The 19,813-nt window shown below is 46.2% G+C and overlaps 2 protein-coding genes across 2 annotated transcripts; both read left to right on the top strand.

Moving 5' to 3' along the window:
* The first annotated feature begins 4,600 nt into the window (after positions 1–4,600).
* On the top strand, positions 4,601–6,658 carry LOC311120661 (GTP-binding protein Di-Ras1-like). Its single transcript, XM_084195245.1, has 4 exons — positions 4,601–4,765; positions 5,764–5,934; positions 6,006–6,110; positions 6,382–6,658. The coding sequence occupies exons 1-4, from the start codon at positions 4,628–4,630 to the stop codon at positions 6,562–6,564; spliced, it is 597 nt and encodes a 198-aa protein (XP_084051371.1). The 5' UTR covers positions 4,601–4,627; the 3' UTR covers positions 6,565–6,658.
* Positions 6,659–13,877: 7,219 nt separating this feature from the next.
* LOC311120660 (guanine nucleotide-binding protein G(I)/G(S)/G(O) subunit gamma-7) lies at positions 13,878–17,700 on the top strand. The gene is made up of 4 exons (XM_084195244.1): positions 13,878–13,961; positions 15,723–16,164; positions 16,405–16,512; positions 17,066–17,700. Exons 3-4 carry the CDS (start codon positions 16,432–16,434, stop codon positions 17,189–17,191), a joined length of 207 nt encoding a protein of 68 aa, XP_084051370.1. The 5' UTR covers positions 13,878–13,961; positions 15,723–16,164; positions 16,405–16,431; the 3' UTR covers positions 17,192–17,700.
* Positions 17,701–19,813: the final 2,113 nt, after the last annotated feature.

Below are 19,813 nucleotides of genomic sequence, written 5' to 3'. Positions count from 1 at the left end.
GGAGGGGAGGGGAGGAGGGAGAGGAGAGGGGAGGGGGAGGAGAGGATAGGAGAGGAGGGGGAAATGTCTTTATTCTTTTGGAACTTCTGAGTGTAATATTTACTGTTTTAATATTTATTGTTTATTTCACTTTTGTTTACTATCTACTTCACTTGCTTTGGCAATGTTAACATAAGTTTCCCATGCCAATAAAGCCCTTAAATTGAAATTGAATTGGGAGAGGGGAAGGAGAGGAGAGGAGAGGAGAGGAGAGGAGAGGAGAGGAGGAGAGGGGAGGGGAGGAGAGGAGGAGAGGGGAAGGAGAGGCGGAGGAGAGGAGAGAGGGGAGGGAGAGGAGGAAGAGGGAGTGGAGAGGGGGAGGGAGGAGAGGAGGAGAGGAGAGGGGAAGGAGAGGCGGAGGAGAGGAGAGTGGGAGGAGAGGAGAGGAGAGGGGAGGGAGAGGAGGAAGAGGGAGTGGAGAGGGGGAGGGATGACAGTAATTCCAGTGATTAAGCTTTGTAGTATAGCAGAGGGTAGTAAAGAGAGATTGGACCATGGCTGCATGTGTGTAGGTGGGTGTTGGAGGAAATGTGTGTGTGTGTGTCATCTTCCATGCCCACGTTATGGTTGCATCAGAGGACACATCAGAGTTAGGATTAGTAATGGTTAATAGTTGTGTTGGTGGTTAGGAAGCATCGTATTGACCTTTCTAGCATAGCCAGATAGTTACAAACCCATATACTGTCTGTTCTAGCATGGTGATATGGTGACCAGCAAGTTTCTGATTCCTTTTTAAGAATGACGCATGAGTGTCCTGAAAGTATAATAAGCACGTTTTTATGAGTGCCACCTATTTCCTCTGATGTTCATTTGATTTTTGGCTGCACCTCGGCTCACACTGGTTGAAGTGCTGTCTGTCCGCTTCTCTCCTGCTGTCTGTCCGCTTCTCTCCTGCTGTCTGTCTGTCTGTACGCTCCTCTCCTGCTGTCTGTCTGTCTGTACGCTCCTCTCCTGCTGTCTGTCTGTCTGTACGCTCCTCTCCTGCTGTCTGTCTGTCCTCTCCTGCTGTCTGTCTGTACGCTCCTCTCCTGCTGTCTGTCTGTCTGTACGCTCCTCTCCTGCTGTCTGTCTGTCCTCTCCTGCTGTCTGTCTGTCCTCTCCTGCTGTCTGTCTGTACGCTCCTCTCCTGCTGTCTGTCTGTCTGTACGCTCCTCTCCTGCCGTCTGTCTGTCCGCTCCTCTCCTGCTGTCTGTCTGTCTGTACGCTCCTCTCCTGCTGTCTGTCTGTCCACTCCTCTCCTGCTGTCTGAATGTCCACTCCTCTCCTGCTGTCTGTGTATCTGTCTGCTCCTCTCCTGCTGTCTGTCTGTCCGCTCCTCTCCTGCTGTCTGTCTGTCCGCTCCTCTCCTGCTGTCTGTCTGTCCGCTCCTCTCCTGCTGTCTGTCCGCTCCTCTCCTGCTGTCTGTCTGTCTGTCTGTCCGCTTCTCTCCTGCTGTCTGTCTGTCTGCTCCTCTCCTGCTGTCTGTCTGTCCGCTCCTCTCCTGCTGTCTGTCTGTTCCTCTCCTGCTGTCTGTCTGTTCCTCTCCTTCTGTCTGTCCGCGCCTCTCCTGTTGTCTGTCTGTCCGCTCCTCTCCTGCTGTCTGTCTGTCTGTTCCTCTCCTCTTGTCTGTCTGTTCTTCTCCTGCTGTCTGTCTGTTCCTCTCCTTCTGTCTGTCTATCCTCTCCTGCTGTCTGTCTGTCTGTCCTCTCCTCTCCTGCTGTCTGTATGTCCACTGTGTGTGTGTGTGTGTGTGAAGGAGGTGTGCTACTAAGTTAAGACCTGGGAATTGGGTCAATGCAGACAGTCCAGAAGAACAGAGAGGTTAAGCTCAATGATTAGCTGCTAAGCGTAGACCCCTGTGGTGCAATCTGTAACACACACACACATAAACACACTTAATAAATACAAACACACACACACACACTCACACACGCACGCACGCGCACACACTCACACAAAGCCCATCTTAATGTCGGGGCAATCTGTTGGAGTGATGGAATGAAGGGATTGTTGTCTAGAACTGGGATGAAGAGGTGGTTTTAATGTTCTACAAACAAAGCTTTCTAATGTGAAATATACATGCGGGACACTGAGATTTTAATGCTTATTTCCTCTGTTTGCATCACTCTCCATCACACCCATGCACAGGCACACAGGCATGCATGCTCGCACACCCACAGAGAGAACAGATGAAGCATTGAAGCAGTGTGTGATGAGAGGTGAACAGGAGAAACCCAGTCAGAGTTTGGTTCCATTCTATACATCTGAGTGAGTGAGTGAGTGAGTGAGAGAGAATGGAAGATGCCTGAACTCATGTGTACACAGAGTATCAGTATGTATTTCCCCTGGCTGCAGACACACACCTCCTCTAGCTGTGATAAGATCTGCCTGCAGACGTCAGCCAAGGGGGTGTGAAACTGCATTCATTCATAAGGGCGACACACAATAACACATACACACAATAACACATGCACACAATAACACATACACAAAAAGCTGACAGGTGTGTGTGCGTGCGACAAGCAGACAGACAGACAGGCAGACAGACAGACAGGCAGACAGGCAGGCAGGCAGACAGGCAGACAGGCAGGCAGGCAGGCAGGCAGGAAGCTAACCAGTGAGACTGACACACACACATACACACACACATACACACACACAGACACACACAGCCACACACACACACACACACACACACACAGGAGAAGAGGAGAGGAGAGGAGAGATGAGGAAGGGAGAGAGAGAGAGAGAGAAGGACAAAAGCAGAGGAGAGGAGTCTTGGTCTGTGCCAAAGTGATCTCCTAATGTAGAGTTGGCTGGGCTGGTCCAGATGGATTTATACCATTAACTCATTAAAGCACTCTATCCTTCCATCTCTATTCATCAGAGAAGGGCAGGAAAGAAAGATGGTCAGAGTGAGACAGTCCCATTTGGGAGGAGTGTCATCAATCTCTGTGCCCTAGTGTCAAGGACGGAAGAGGGTGTGTGTGGATCTTTAGACTGAAGTTCCCACATTGTTCCATGAATATTAGTATGTCTGCATCTAGTGTTTCTGTTCTAGTTTGAAGTGGGTTTATAATTTGAGTGTTGTCATTTGGTGTTAGAGGTCCTAATAACCAGTGTTTAGCCCCAGAGCTGTTCAATAATACACACACACACACACGCTGCAGAGAAAGCAGAATCGTATTTGAGGACTAGATTCAGATACAGAAAGATGAGTTGTGGTAAGTTAACTGTAGTTCAAAGCTTTTGTTTCATCAGGGATAACCTCTTAGTCGGTACATGTGGCTGTCTCTACCTGGGGTCAGTACATGTGGCTGTCTCTACCTGGGGTCAGTACATGTGGCTGTCTCTACCTGGGGTCAGTACATGTGGCTGTCTCTACCTGGGGTCAGTACATGTGGCTGTGTCTACCTGGGGTCAGTACATGTGGCTGTCTCTACCTGGGGTCAGTACATGTGGCTGTCTCTACCTGGGGTCAGTACATGTGGCTGTGTCTACCTGGGGTCAGTACATGTGGCTGTGTCTACCTGGGGTCAGTACATGTGGCTGTCTCTACCTGGGGTCAGTACATGTGACTGTCTCTACCTGGGGTCAGTACATGTGGCTGTCTCTACCTGGGGTCAGTACATGTGGCTGTCTCTACCTGGGGTCAGTACATGTGGCTGTCTCTACCTGGGGTCAGTACATGTGGCTGTCTCTACCTGGGGTCAGTACATGTGGCTGTCTCTACCTGGGGTCAGTACATGTGGCTGTGTCTACCTGGGGTCAGTACATGTGGCTGTGTCTACCTGGGGTCAGTACATGTGGCTGTCTCTACCTGGGGTCAGTACATGTGGCTGTCTCTACCTGGGGTCAGTACATGTGGCTGTGTCTACCTGGGGTCAGTACATGTGGCTGTGTCTACCTGGGGTCAGTACATGTGGCTGTGTCTACCTGGGGTCAGTACATGTGGCTGTCTCTACCTGGGGTCAGTACATGTGACTGTCTCTACCTGGGGTCAGTACATGTGGCTGTGTCTACCTGGGGTCAGTACATGTGACTGTCTCTACCTGGGGTCAGTACATGTGACTGTCTCTACCTGGGGTCAGTACATGTGACTGTCTCTACCTGGGGTCAGTACATGTGACTGTCTCTACCTGGGGTCAGTACATGTGGCTGTCTCTACCTGGGGTCAGTACATGTGGCTGTCTCTACCTGGGGTCAGTACATGTGGCTGTCTCTACCTGGGGTCAGTACATGTGGCTGTCTCTACCTGGGGTCAGTACATGTGACTGTCTCTACCTGGGGTCAGTACATGTGGCTGTGTCTACCTGGTGTCAGTACATGTGGCTGTCTCTACCTGGGGTCAGTACATGTGGCTGTGTCTACCTGGGGTCAGTACATGTGGCTGTCTCTACCTGGGGTCAGTACATGTGGCTGTCTCTACCTGGGGTCCACAGAATCACTGTCTATTCTCAGTGTTAGATCCTATTCTTCTCTTTTATTCACCTTTTACCTCTAACCTGTAATGTTTTAAGACCTCCACAAAATAATATCTCTCTCTCACGCTCTCTCTCTCTCGCTCTCTCTCTAGGTTTAATACAGTGTCCAGGCAGTAGGGGGCAGCATGCCTGAGCAGAGTAATGACTACAGGGTGGTGGTGTTTGGAGCGGGGGGAGTGGGGAAGAGCTCCCTGGTCCTACGCTTCGTTAAAGGCACCTTCAGGGACACCTATATTCCCACTGTGGAGGACACCTATCGGCAGGTGAGCTGGGGTGGGAGAGGAGAGGAGAGGAGAGGAAGACAGAGGCTGCGTCTGGAATGGCACCCTAATCCCTGTTTAGTGCACTACTTTGACCAAGGCCTGAACATAGTGCACTTTAGGGAATAGGGTTCCATTTCAGACAAAACCAGAGAGGTGAGGGGGGAGAGGTAGAGAGATGAGGGGGGAGAGGTAGAGAGATGAGGGGGGGAGGTAGAGAGATGAGGGGGGAGAGAGATGAGGGGGGAGAGGTAGAGAGATGGGGGGAGGTAGAGAGATGAGGGGGGAGAGGTAGAGAGGTGGAAGGGGAAGGTAGAGAGATGAGGGGGGAGAGAGATGAGGGGGGAGAGAGATGAGGGGGAGAGGTAGAGAGATGGGGGGAAGGTAGAGAGATGAGGGGGGGAAGGTAGAGAGATGAGGGGGGAGAGGTAGAGAGATGAGGGGGTGAGGTAGAGAGATGATGGGGGAGAGGTAGAGAGATGAGGGGGGAGAGGTAGAGAGATGGGGGAAAGGTAGAGAGATGAGGGGGGAAGGTAGAGAGATGAGTGGGGAGAGGTAGAGAGATGAGGGGGGAGAGGTAGAGAGATGAGGGGGGAGAGGTAGAGAGATGAGGGGGGAGAGGTAGAGAGATGAGGGGGGAGAGGTAGAGAGATGAGGGGGGAGAGGTAGAGAGATGACGGGGGAGAGGTAGAGAGATGACGGGGGAGAGGTAGAGAGATGACAGGGGGAGAGGTAGAGAGATGAAGGGGGAGAGGTAGAGAAACGGGAGGGAGAGAGAAGATTCATTGACAGGTGATCAGGGATAGGCAGTAGGCCAACTGCTTTATCTGATGCATAGACATAATTACCATACATAGTGTGTCCAATGATCTGATACACCAAGTCAAATGATACAACTTAGTGATCAAAAGAGCATTGAGTAAAAGCAATGTTTGTCAATGAATGACCATGTAATATCCTAATCATACTAGTTATGTGTGTATGTTTGTGTGTGTCTACAGGTGATCAGCTGTGATAAGAGTGTGTGTACGCTCCAGATAACTGATACAACAGGTAGTCACCAGTTCCCTGCCATGCAGAGGCTGTCCATATCTAAAGGACATGCCTTCATACTGGTCTACTCTGTAACCAGCAAACAGTCACTGGAGGAACTCAAACCTATCTACCAACAGGTAGGTGTGTGTGAGTGTGTGAGTGAGTGAGTGTGAGTGTGTGTGTTCTAATCTCTTCTTCTGTTGTCCAGGTGATAGCCATAAAGGGGAACATAGAGGCCATCCCCATCATGTTGGTGGGCAACAAGAGTGATGAGACCCAGAGAGAGGTGGAGACTAAAGATGGAGAAGCACAGGTCTGAAATGTTACAATTTTGTATTTTTCTGACCTGGGTTCAATAGGCCTACATAATGTAAAATACTTGAAAATATTGATTCAGTTTGGAATAGTGTCAAAAGTGCAAACACCAAGTTAACTAAAGCTCACCTCAAGGTATTTGATATGTATATTTTACCCAGGTCTGGTATTGTTGGGCCGATTGCTGTAAAGCGAATTCCCTCTTATAAAGACATTCTACTAACTCCTGTTAATAACAATAATAATAATCATATTGTGTGGTCTCCCAGGCGACCACGTGGAAGTGTGCGTTCATGGAGACGTCAGCTAAGACCAACCACAACGTGACTGAGTTGTTCCAGGAGCTACTCAACCTGGACAAGAAGAGAAACATGAGTCTCAACATCGACGGGAAACGCTCCGGAAAACAGTCCAGAGCCGAGAGACTGAAGGGAAAATGTAGCGTCATGTAGAGAGGAGGAGAGGAGAGAGGAATGGAGAGTAGAGGAAGAGAGAGGAGGGAAGGAAGGAAGGAGGTCACAAGGAAGACGTGAGGATAGAAGACACAGAAGAGAGGGAATGGGAGAGGGAGAGAAGAGAGGGAAAGAGAAGAGCGTGAATAGACCTCAGGACCACTGTTGGGTTCTATACCTCTCCCTCTCAGTATCCTCCTCTCTCTTCCCCTGTCTGCCTGACCAGGGTCCTAACCCTCCATACAGTCCCACTGTAGTGAAAAGATTTGGGGCTAGTCTGAACACGACTCGAACCCGCAACCCTGCATCTGTCAGCATCAGTCCAACACCTCAGCCATTACACCGTGAGGTCCCAACTTCTTGGCGAGGTCACTAGATGTTACACTAGGGACACTACAACATAATGTACATATCCTATGTATACACGGCCTCCCTCCCGATCCCCTCTGAAAGATACAGACAATATACCCCCTAACCGTCTCTAACTGTCATCATGCAAAATGGAGAATCCTCTTAACGCATCATTCAAAATGGATTCAAAATGGCTTCTAAATCATTATTTGAACTGGAGAAATGTCTGACATCAACAATCCCTCTAAGACTTTAGCTCCGTGTCAAACAAGGGAAGGACAGTGGTTCACGTCTGACCTGGAATCCGAGGAAAGGGATCCTGGGAAAGAAAGACGTGGCAGTTGGACTGAAATGTTAAGAAGTCTGCCTGGGACACTTGGTAGTTGGACTGAAATGTTAAGAAGTCTGCCTGGGACACTTGGTAGTTGGACTGAAATGTTAAGAAGTTTGCCTGGGACACTTGGTAGTTGGACTTTGGTTGGATGGATGATGGACTTGGAATATTTGGAGTGGACTTGGTGCATGTGAAGAGGTATTAGATATGTTCGAGGTGGGATTTGGGAGATTGGCTGTGAAAATCGTAATTGGACTGGGAATACTGTGGATGATGTCGTTGGGAATGTTTGCGTCGGTTGGCTTTGGCCCTTGTTTCATGTGAGGAGCCTTTCTGTTGGCCTTGTGTTTCCCATGCCAAGCAGCTGAATCCTCTTCATACACAGAGAAGCACAGAGAGGATGGAGTGACGACTACTCGACGGTGGAAAGACACTCGATTAGTTTAACGCCATGCAAATAACATCACATTGCACTTTATATCACACACACACACACACAAACACACACACGTTTTTTGGAGACCAGTGGTCATTCACCAAGTGTATTCCTACATAGTATGTAAATGAAAAAGGAGCGATATTATTATGTAAATGTTTTATATTATTTTCGCAGACACCTCTATTGGTTTATGTAAAGCAATAAGGTTGTTTGTCATAGTACAGAATATATACTCCAGGTGGAAGTTGCCCCTAACCGCAGACCTAGGATCAGCTTACTCCCCAAATCATAACTTTAACCATTAGGGGGTGAATGCAAAACGGACCGTAGATCAGCATTTATGGACAAAGTCATCCAACTTCTTACTTTACAGGAGAGTTAAAAGCACAATCATTTTATCAACATTTTGTTTTACCGTGTTCCGTTATCTATATTTAGAACAGAGGTTGGGGAAGGGGGGAGGAGCTATCCAGTAGCTCTTATTCCAGGTGACTTGTAATGTAAACAGTGTACGGTATTTAAATGTCTATAAAAGGCATCATAAGGCTGTGGGTTGGTTGTATAGCACGGTATTGTAATGAAACAGACAGAAGGTTAGTTTGCGTCCCAAATGGCACCCTATTCCCTATATAGTGCACTACTTTTTGACCAGAGCCCATATAGGGTGCCGTTTGAGACGTGTGTGTGTGTGTGTGTACAGTGCACTCAGCAGTGTTAGTTTGAATCAGCACGGACACCTCTACCCCATCCTCCCACAACCTGTCTCATTGCATCTGCCAAAGGCCAATATTCACTGTTGTTGCTGCTACTGTGTGTGTGTGTGTGTGTGTGTGTGTGTGTGTGTGTGTGTTAATGCAGTTTTATGAAGTGTCTGTCAGAGGTTCCCTGTGGAGATGACCCACACATTCTGCATGAGTCAGACTGCTCAGGCTCATGCACACACAAACACACACACACACACACGTACTGTACACAGTACACACCGACACATGAATACACATGCATACCAAGCAGACAGAGAGCAGTCCTCGGTGCCACAGAAACCTCATTATCTGCGTCTCATGTGGCACCCTATCCCCTGATCCGATGTGGTTCTGGTCAAAAGTAGTGCACTACATAGGGAATAGGGTGTCGTGAGGTTTCCACATTGTCTGTTTTTCTGCACTACTGTGTCACCCTGTAACCCGTCTGTTGTACGGTTCCTGTTAGTTTTACCACTCCCCTTCACTCCATCTGTAGATAGCTGTAAATAGCAATTAGAGTTATATAGCTGGAGGTGGATATAGAGTCTATAGATGATTTAGGAACGTTAGGGAATTGTGACATCATGGCTGCCTTTGCCCTCATCAAAGGATTGTGGGTAGTGTAGTCTTCTTAGGAGTGAAAAGGCGGCCATTTTGTAGAGCTGCCAACTGTGATTCCACAGAACGTTATTATAATCAGAGAAGGGATGGGCCCTGAGGAAGATCTCTCTCTCGTCATTGGTTGAACACCTTGGGGGACTGGCCAAAGCCCAAATGGGTGGAGTCCTCCAGAGATGACCCAATGAGAGGGTGTCTTTTTCGGGTGTGTAGTACAGAGGGCTGGATCCTGTCACAAATCTAGACCTTTCTCACAAATATATCAATAACATGATTTACGTGAAAGTCTGATTTTGTTGTATGTCAAATTAGGAATGGGTTCAGAGAGCATTCCTATAATGACTAAGGAATGGACAAAGAGGCTGCTGTATGGCCAAGATTGAAACACAGAACAGAGCTGAAATGATTCTAGAATAGATTATACAAGCCAGATAGTGGTGTCTGTTCTACGTAGTTTCTACCTGAAAAAGCACCCAAAGTCTTTCACTGATGTGTGTTATCAGAAAGTCATGTAGCTGGAAACAGGGTACTGGTCATGTTGTGGAAGAGAAGCGGCACAAAGGACTATGGGTAGAGTAGTTCATTAAGTGTAGTTAATCAGAAACATGTTCTATAAACTCAAGCTTACCAGGGATGCAGTTTGGAATTTTTGCATCACCCCAGATCATACTATCAGCCTAGCCCAGTAACAACTCCTAGCCCCTAGCAGTTCAAATATCTGAAGGGACTGGATAGGGGACAGGGTTAAATATTAGGCTTTGGGGAACTTCCGCCATATTGTTTACACTTGTCTGCTCTGCCAAACACAAAACGTGGAAGTGCCTCGAAGTTGTTTCTGGACTGGACCTCTGAGGGGTGCAATGACTTCTGGGTAGTGTAGTTCTGCTAACCTCCATCTTTGCCCTTCCTTCCCTGCATGGCCCCAATAAGTGTTTCTCCCAGCCAGCATGAGAACCAATAAGGACACAAACTGTGAAATTACCATATTTGTATTTTGTTATTATAATTCTTCTGCATTAATAACGGCTTTGGTTTGAAAATTGTAACTGTTTTTAATCTCATATTGTTTTTGTAAAAATGTTTTTAGTTTGAACCTTTTTTTAACATAATGATCATGTATAGACATTATTTTATTTTTTATTATAATTATTATTCTAGCTATTTATTCTAGCAATAGTCTTCCTACTATAATGTACTGTGGCAATGCATCCTAACTATGAGATGTCATATATAGTACCAGTCAAAAGTTTGGACACACCTACTCATTCAAGGGTTTTTCTTTATTTTTACTATTTTCTACATTGTATAATAATAGTGAAGACATCAAAGTTCTTGAAATGTTCCGTATTGACTGACCTTCATGTCTTAAAGTAATGATGGACTGTCGTTTCTCTTTGCTTATTTAAGCTGTTCTTGCCATAATATAGACTTGGTCTTTTACCAAATAGGGCTATCTTCTGTATACCACCCATACCTTGTCGCAACAAAACTGATTGGCTCAAACGCATTAAGAAGGAATGAAATTCAACAAATTAACTTTTAACAAGGCACACCTGTTAATTGAAATGCATTCCAGGTGACTACCTCATGAAGCTGGTTGAGAGAATGCCAAGTGTGTTCAAAGCTGTCATCAAGGCAAAGGGTGGCTACTAAATATATTTTGATTTGTTTAACATTTCATTGTTTTGATGTCTTCACTATTATTCTACAATGTAGAAAATAGTAAAAATAAAGAACCCTTGAATGAGTAGGTGTGTCCAAAGTTTTGACTGTTACTGTATATGAAGAAATTATCATATTGAATCTGCAAAATGATTTTCCTAATAAAAATAACAATTAAGAATCTGCCTTTTGTGTGATATTTCCTCACACGGTGTGTGAGAGATGACGGAGCGATAACCAGGTCTGAGACCTGAAGACTCCCGAAGACTCCTGTTGGCTCCTAAATTGAACACCTAGGATTTTGCTTAGTGGGCTAACATGGTCTTGCATTGTATAGTTCAGGGTTTCCCAAACTCGGTCCTGGGGCCCTCATGGGTGCACGTTTTGGTTTTTGCCCTAGCACTACACAGCTGATTCAAATAATCAAAGCTTGAGGGGGGGGGGGCCCTTGGGGGGGGGGGCCCAGGACCAAGTATAGGAAACCCTGGTTTAGATAACAGGGTTAGATACTAGGTCGGTTACGTGGACTGATTGTGCGCTTAAGACAACTAGGAACTAGTAAATCTCTGACTTCCGACTTCGGTGCGTTCAAGACAACAACAAAAAATATATCATTAAAAAAATATCTATATATTAATGATCTCCGAATGGGAAAAATATTTTGGAAAGGTCATCCAACTCGGAATTACAAGTCAGAAACTCTGGCATCATCCTAGAGCCCCAACTTCTCAGACCTGAAGATCACTGACGCCACGATTGTTCCCAATCTGAGCTTGTTTTTTTCAGAGATCCCAGTTGTCTTGAATGCACCATGACAACAGCTCTCTCAGCAGCTTGCAGCCTCATACTGTGTCATACTGTTCTCCACTCCCTGACAGCATGCCTGCAAAGCAAAGCACATTCTCTCTTTCTCTATCTGTTTGAGGATTCTTCACCCAGTGAGGTTGCTATGGCGACTCAGTGACGGCGACGGTTGCCACGTCAGAATGTGGTGTGACCCAGGTGATGCGTTATGACAGCTATAGATCTTCTAGGCAGAGTGTGTGTGTTTGTGTGTGTGTGTGTGTGTGTGTGTGTGTGTGTGTGTCAGGCTGTAATGTAATGTGAGGAGACCTGAGGCTAGCAGCCCTCTGTTGGATCTTAATGAGGGTGACACACACCCTGATAACACACTCACACACTCACACACACACCCTTCACGTGCCTCCGGGGTTACACAACACACACTCTTGATGCCATCCTTGTTAAAGTGTAAAAGTAATTAGCCTCAAAAATCACTGACAGATGCTGTTGACATACAACACACACCGTTAACACTGTTTTAAAATACACCATCAAAAACACAAACACAGTTCACCCTGTTTTAACATAGAGACTATAACACAAACAAGACGCACACACCCAACCCAGGGTTTAATGAAGTTAACGGCCATCTCATGGAGAGAATGGAGTTTCTCACAGCGGTCTATGAGTCAGAGAGAGAGGTGGGAAGAAAGAACAGGGAGAGAGCGAGAGAGTGCCCCTTCAGTCACCACTTGTGAGTTATATATTGTATAGAGAGACTATGGCCATTGTGGTTTCAACACATAACCATGATAATGCTCTTAGATAACATCACATCATTCTGTGGCAGCCATTTTAGCACCTGCTGGGGGCTACTGACTAGTAACAGTTCAGGGGATGGTGAGGATTTTAAACCCAGCTAATTTAACAGAAATACAGTCCTTAGTCTTTTGAACAACTGGGTTTAAACCCGGGTCATCTGCACGCCACAAGACTGTGTTCACCCGGTGAGCTAAAGCCTAGGTTTGGAGCTAACACGAATCTATATGTCCCAGGTTTGGTTACTCATCACAGGAGCTTGGTTCACCAAACTATCTCTGTTACATGCTCAAATACTGCTAAACTGAACTAGAATCCAAATAGTACTGTGAGAATTCCAATTCAGGACTGATCTAGATTCTTAGCATACTGCAATGTTCTGTAGTTTGTGTTTGTGCTTCAGCTACATCTGATGTTGATGCTGCTCACATCAGAGAGGGAGAGAGAGGGAGGGGAGAGGGGTGAGCGAGAGGGGGAGAGGGGTGAGCGAGAGGGAGGGAGGGGAGAGGGGTGAGCGAGAGGGAGGGAGAGAGAGAGACAGAGGGAGGGGAGAAAGAGAGGAACGAGAGAGATGGAAGAAAGATGGAGGGAAAAAGAGAAAGGAGAGAGAGAGAGAGAGAGAGAGAGAGAGAGAGACATCAAAGGAGAGGAAATGAAAGCTAAATGTACCATCAGCATAATTTCACACTTCAGAAGAAATGAGGCCAATGCAGTAAATGCTCTCTCCCTCTCTCCCTCCCTTTCTCTCTATCTTTCTCTCTCCCCTCTCCCTGCTATTTTTAGCTCTCTGGTGGGTATAAAAAGCCCACTAGAGTGGGGAATGACTATAGACTGCCACTGTAGGGGAAACCTGGGCCTGCAGAGCTGCGTGTGTGAATGTGTGTGTGTGTGCGTTTGTGTGAATGTGTGTGTGTGTTTGCGTGATCGACTATAGGTGAAAATACGGCAGCGATTTCCTGTCTACCGACCAGGCCTAGTATGTAGCTTGTATATCAGTGGGAATGAAGAGTCCTTTCCCTTTGTAAATAACATTGAGTAAGGGCGCCTCCCTGAGTGAATATGTGTTACTGCACCCTGCTGTTTGATCCTGTATCAATTCTGTGTCCAGATGCGTTTAGCGGATACATTGAAAGCAGCTCACACTCCGGGCACACACGACCGCAAAGACAAAATACTTAAATGAATGTCTGATGTTCGATAGACCTACATAAAGCGCCACAACCTAAATGTTTGTGCAATTGTACAATACCGATTGGTTTTCGATTTTGAACAAGGGCCACCTTACTGAACTCCCGTAACCACTGATCTAGGATCTGCTCATCCGCCCAAACCTAACCTTAACCATTGGTGGGAAAAACGCAAAACTTAACTTAGATCGACGTGTAGGGGCAACTTCATCCTTTACGCTCTGAACCAACCCTTCTGGTTTTCTCAAGGGGGGAAATCAAGTTAGTGTGTGAGAGCGCTAGCTGGTTGTCAGAAGCGGCGGAGGAAGGGAGAGAGAGGGAGAGGGAGGGGAATAGGGTGGACAGACACCGCTAGCCAACAGAGGGGGTGGCGTTTGATTCGGTAAAAACCGAGATTGAACGAACAGACTGTGGAACCAACGAAGCTGCCCCTTTAAATCAGGAATACAGCGCATTCGGAGGTGAGTTGGGAAATATCAGTGTATTTTATATGTTTATATCACCTCTTTACATAACCATGTACTTATTTGACGTTTATGTGGTCTTGCCTTCCCGATGTTGGCCATGGAAAAGCAGCGCTTACGGGAAAGAGAGAGTCATCGGTCACGAATTCGGGTTTCCCAAGCCAGGGCCGAGAGAGGGTGGGGAGGAGAGGAACTGGGGGACAGGGTCTGACCGAGAAACGTTATCAAAACGTCGGTAGCGCACACTGTAGTTGATAGATATCAGAGGGAAGCAGCGATGTCTAAAACAGCTGGATGTTTTATTGAGGGAAGTGTCAAATTTGCTTAATAGGCTATTTGCAAGGCATGCATTATTTCCAACAGGCGAATAGCTTCCATACGCATTATAACGACATGTCAACAGCCTATTCTCCCAGCTGAGATTCAACTAGACTATGCAGTAGGCCTATTACCGTAGTAGGCCTGTAAGTGCCAATGTGTGTGTGTGTGTGTGTGTGTGTGTGCGTGCGTGTGTGGCTAAGGAAGAGGACACACTGTTCCATCCGTCAAAATGCCCGCATTTTATTTTCAATCGGCAGAACAGGCCTACTGTGCATGCAGGGGCAACACACACACAGAGAGACCCATATAGTCCATTGTTGGGAATTTACGCGTGTCGCGTCAGCTATAGGGTCCATATTGGATGCTCAGCCATATCATTAGTCTACCAGTGGAATCACCATGACCTGATTAATACCGTGTATTGCCTAATCAAGTTAGGCTACTAATGTGTTGGTCTATACTAGAACACTGCACAAGACACGGCGATACTGTTTCTAACGGGCAATTCGGTGGCCTATAGGCCAATATATAATTCTGAGGGTCGAAAATAATGATATAGGTTGTCAAACAATGCTTCAGGTCACTTACCCTTTGTCTGGGAATGAGATAATATACCCTCGTTAGGAAAGTTTGAAACTATTTGGGAAATCAACAGGCGTATGAAATTAGCTCTGTGGTAACAGGTGGGCTCAATGGATAGGCCTACAGTTTCTGAAAAGTTTGAAAGGATATGACAGCATGTATGACCGTTTTCTTTGCATGCCTTACATTTTATCATGTGCATTTACTGCCTTTAAACTGTAAAACGTTATATATAGTTAGTAGCTCATACATAATATACTCCCACAAACACACATGCACACAAACACACATACACACATACACGCACACACACACACACACACACACACACACACACACACACACACACACACACACACACACACACACACCCACAGCCCTAATTAGAGACATTAATCTCAAGGTCCTCCATAGTAGAGTAATTACAGTAGGACTCCTGAGAGAGGGAGAGAGAGCGAGAAAGAGAGTGAGAGAGAGGCCATTTTTTCTGGTGAATAGTTTGGTACAGTACTTTATTTAACAGCCCTGTGACAACTTGATATTTACTAATGTATTGAAATAATGGGAACTTTATAGCGCTTGATGCAGTTATTAATTACTATGTAGTTGAAATGTGTATATGATTGTAAAATAAAATAGTCACAAAATGTTATATCTACCTCCATCACTCCGGTATTCCTGCACATTGTTAATATGGTATTGGAACTGACCCTTCTTATTTCTCGTGTTTTTTTTTCTAGTATTACATTGTTATTGATTATCACATTGTTGGGTTTTGAGTCTGCAAGAAAGGCATTTCACTGTACTTGTGCATGTGACATTAAAAACTTGAAACTTGAAACTTCTACTCTGCAGGAGGTGAAGGTTTACAGCTGACCATCTGACCTGAGGTCACAACCACTCCTGTCCAGCTGAGTGACCCAACTCACCTGGTCAGCCCTGCCCCTGCACACACACACCTGCCCTACCTGGTACACCTGTCTACCAACCCAACACACACCTGCCCTACCTGGTACACCTGTCTACCAACCCAACACACACCTGCCCTACCTGGTACACCTGTCTACCAACCCAACACACACCTGCCCTACCTGGTACACCTGTCTACCAACCCAACACACACCTGCCCTACCTGGTACACCTGTCTACCAACCCAACACACACCTGCCCTACCTGGTACACCTGTCTACCAACCCAACACACACCTGCCCTACCTGGTACACCGGTCTACCAACCCAACACACAGCTGTCTAGGCCGGCCCTTGGAGCAGACTCCGATCTGCACACCATCCGCTAGGTATGTGTGTGCGTGTGTTTGTGTGTGTGCGTGCGTACACGCCCATGTGTCATATGTGTGTGTTTGTGTGTGTGTGATTTAGGACAGTGCATGCACAATAAAGCCTGAGGAAAACATGTTGACTGTAGCAGAAAACCACGAGGGCAGTATAAAGCTTATTTTAAAATATTTCTCTCGCTCCGTCCCCACCCCCCCCATCCCCCTCTCTTCCTCCTCCCCTCCTACTCTCCCTCTACCTAGTGGGGGTGTGTGTATTAATGGATCAGGATGTCAACCAATAACAACATCGCCCAGGCCAGGAAACTGGTGGAACAACTGAGGATCGAGGCAGGGATCGAACGTATTAAGGTGTGTCTGTGTGTGTCAAAGCTAAGGTTGTTATTCGCATGTAAGGAGCAATCCACTGTTACCATAGCATCACAATATCCCTCTCCCTGCCTCCTCTCTCCCCCTCTTGCTCCCCCTCATCCTCTCTCCCTTATCTCTCCTCTCTCTCTCTCTCTCTCTCTCTCTCTCTCTCTCTCTCTCTCTCTCTCCCCTCTTCTCTCCCCCTCTCGCTCCCAATCATCCTCTCTCCCTTATCTCTCCTCTCTCTCTCTCTCTCTCTCTCTCTCTCTCTCTCTCTCTCTCTCTCTCTCTCTCTCTCTCTCTCTCTCTCTCTCTCTCTCTCTCTCTCTCTCTCTCTCTCTCTCTCTCTCTCTCTCTCTCTCTCTCTCTCTCTCTCCCCTTCTCTCTCTCCCTCTCATCCTCTCTCCCTTATCTCTCCTCTCTCCCCTTCTCTCTCTACCCCTCCTATCTCGCTCGCTCTACCCTATCCCCCTTCTCTCTCTCCCCCTCCTCTCTCTCCCCCTCCCCTCCCCTCTCCCTGTCCCTCTCTCTCTCTCTCTCTCTCTCTCTCCAGGTGTCTAAAGCAGCAGCAGACCTGATGAGTTACTGTGAGCAGCATGCCCGTAACGACCCACTCCTCGTTGGTGTCCCAACGTCAGAAAACCCTTTCAAAGACAAGAAACCCTGCATCATCCTATAGCTGCACACTCGTCTCTGCCCATCACACACATACACACACACACACACACACACACACACACACACACACACACACACACACACACACACACACACACACATACACACACACACACACACACACACACACACACACACACACACACACCTCTGCCCATACACACACTCCCACCGGCTGACTCTGCAACAGCCAACAAGGCCCAGCTCTGTCAGTCTATACATAGAGCACACACACACACACACACACACACACACACACACACACACACACACACACACACACACACACACACACACACACAAAATAGCCACTGTAAAAGCGCCATACTCCATAGCCACAGCTAGGGGGTAGTGTCTGTGTTTGCAGACCACATTACCACATTAGTGATATTAGCCCTGAGTTGTGTCACTGTGGTGCTGAGGCCTGTACTAACATGTAGCCCTAACTCATACTGGTTACTGACTCACCCACAGAGATAGTGACACTCAACTGGAGATGGCAGATTAACTTCAAAAAGAGATTAGGACAATTATCTTAATAGGAATCCACAGTCGCCTACATGAAGTTATAGGCTGATGTAAAGCATGTATTTTAGTCAATCAATGATTTATTGATTAATTGATTGATCGGTTGATTGATGAATCAATTGATTGATAGCATGTGTCTGGGTGATGTGGAGTGAGGGGTATAAGGTACATGAGGGTAAGGAGTGAGGTGGGGGGTGTATGTGTGACCAATCTGGGGTAAAACCTGGGTCGTCCATGTGATGCAAGATGTGTTAACCCTCTCAGCTAAAGCCTAGCCATTATCTGTGGAAGCTAATACAAGTCTTCATGTCTCAGGCATGGTTACCCATCACTAAACCACCGTGGCTATACATGGTGTGTTTGTTAGCCATATAGTGACTGACTTGCCAATGGCTTGCTAAATATCACAATGGTGATCGCACCTTCCTGAAACCTTGGGTCAATGGTAATGTCAATGTTTCCACAAGACATTGTGTTTTTGTGAACATGGCATTGAAACACTGAGGAGGTTGGTACATGCTGCATATGTACCCGCTGGGTTTAAATCCGGATCATCTGCAATGCCACAAGACTGTGTTAGCCCACTGAGCTAAAGCCTAGGCTACATACACTCCCACTCTAGCTAAGGTTATCTATCAACAGTGTTACTGCTTTGGTTTTGAATTCTTGGTCAGTGGGTTTTCTACATTGCCAAAATGCCGGCTGTGTCGACTTGTGGAGTAAGTTGCCCCTAGACACTGATCTATGATCAGTCTTGTGTTTTCCCTCTAATGGTAAAGGTTAGGATTTAGGGAGGGTAATCTGATGCTAGATCTGTGTCTAAAAGGCTGCGTTTACACAGGCAGCTTAATTCAGAACTTTTTCCACTAATGAGTCTTTTGACCAATCAGATCAGCTCTTTTTCCAATAATTGGGCAAAAGATCAGAATTGTGCTGCCTGTGGAAACGCAGCCTGATGAAACTTCTATCTTGAGTACTGACGAATACTGAGAGGTCATAGTTAAACTGTGTTCAAGTTTTTAACCCCAGAAGTTTACTTCAATTCTTTTAAAAATATATGTTTTTTAATTAATTATCGTTTCGATATTTTGTCAATTTATTGCCATACACATAGCATATACTGTAGGTTTCCATTCACTCCTTAACTTTACACTTGAAGCAAAAGTTTACCTTAACTACAGATCTAGGATCAGATTATCATCCCCAATCCTAACTCGAACCATAAGGGGTGTGTACAAATATCTGATCCTGTATCAGTGGTTAGATGCATCACTAGTTCTGCCAATGAGAGCCAGCATCACATCATGGGCTTTGCTTATTGGCTCATCATGTATTCTATTGAGGAACAGGAGCCAATTACAAAGTGGTGTCTTGTGTCCCCACCTCCACAGTCCCCTCCTCTTCTCCCAAACCAAACTTGATTGTAAAAAATTAAAAAGACACTAGAGAAAATTTAAATAAAGGTGTATAAACTTTCTTTAAGCCATGTGCAGAAGTGATACATTTTGAGAGTAGCTGTTTTGGGTTTGGTTTGAGTTTCTTTCTAAATGGAAGCAGGTCAGTCGAGTATTATTTTCAAACTGTACAGTGTTTGTAAGATAAAACCAAGGCCAGAATTCAATCAAAGTGCATCACACAATTTCCACCCCAAAAAACAAAATGTGCTTTTCTTGAATGTCAGCCTGTCGCAGAATCTTTTCTGTGGACGTACAATTTTTGCGTAAATGTTTCCCTTCCGTCAGAATTTACTCTGTTTGTTTCCTCATGCAGCTTGAGGAAGGTTGATACACACACACACACACACACACACACACACACACACACACACACACACACACACACACACACACACACACACACACACACACACACAATCCCCCAGTGACTAAATGGGGAGCCAACCAAATCTACAAAGCAGTGAAGTGGCCGTACTCGTAGCATAGCTTCTTATACAATGGCACAGCACTGTGAGAAACAAACCTGAAATATTAAAACACTGTCACACACACACACACACAGTTTCCTAATGTCTTTTAAAAGTGATTATTTTGAGGGTCAATCTTGTTATTTCTTAATTCATTCATTCCACGGACGG

The sequence above is a fragment of the Coregonus lavaretus genome (assembly GCF_964263955.1).
Source record: "Coregonus lavaretus genome assembly, contig: HAP1_SCAFFOLD_579, whole genome shotgun sequence".
Lineage (NCBI taxonomy): Eukaryota > Metazoa > Chordata > Actinopteri > Salmoniformes > Salmonidae > Coregonus > Coregonus lavaretus.
The sequence above is the reverse complement of the archived record's forward strand: the minus strand, read 5'-3'. Positions and strand labels throughout refer to the sequence as shown.

Bases quoted from the DNA above. Each gene is read 5' to 3' on its own strand.
- LOC311120661 (XM_084195245.1), top strand. From the start codon at position 4,628: ATGCCTGAGCAGAGTAATGACTACAGGGTGGTGGTGTTTGGAGCGGGG. The intron at 4,766-5,763 runs GTGAGCTGGGGT...GTGTGTCTACAG, and splicing joins TGGAGGACACCTATCGGCAG to GTGATCAGCTGTGATAAGAG. The intron at 6,111-6,381 runs GTCTGAAATGTT...GTGGTCTCCCAG, and splicing joins CTAAAGATGGAGAAGCACAG to GCGACCACGTGGAAGTGTGC.
- LOC311120660 (XM_084195244.1), top strand. From the start codon at position 16,432: ATGTCAACCAATAACAACATCGCCCAGGCCAGGAAACTGGTGGAACAA. The intron at 16,513-17,065 runs GTGTGTCTGTGT...CTCTCTCTCCAG, and splicing joins CAGGGATCGAACGTATTAAG to GTGTCTAAAGCAGCAGCAGA.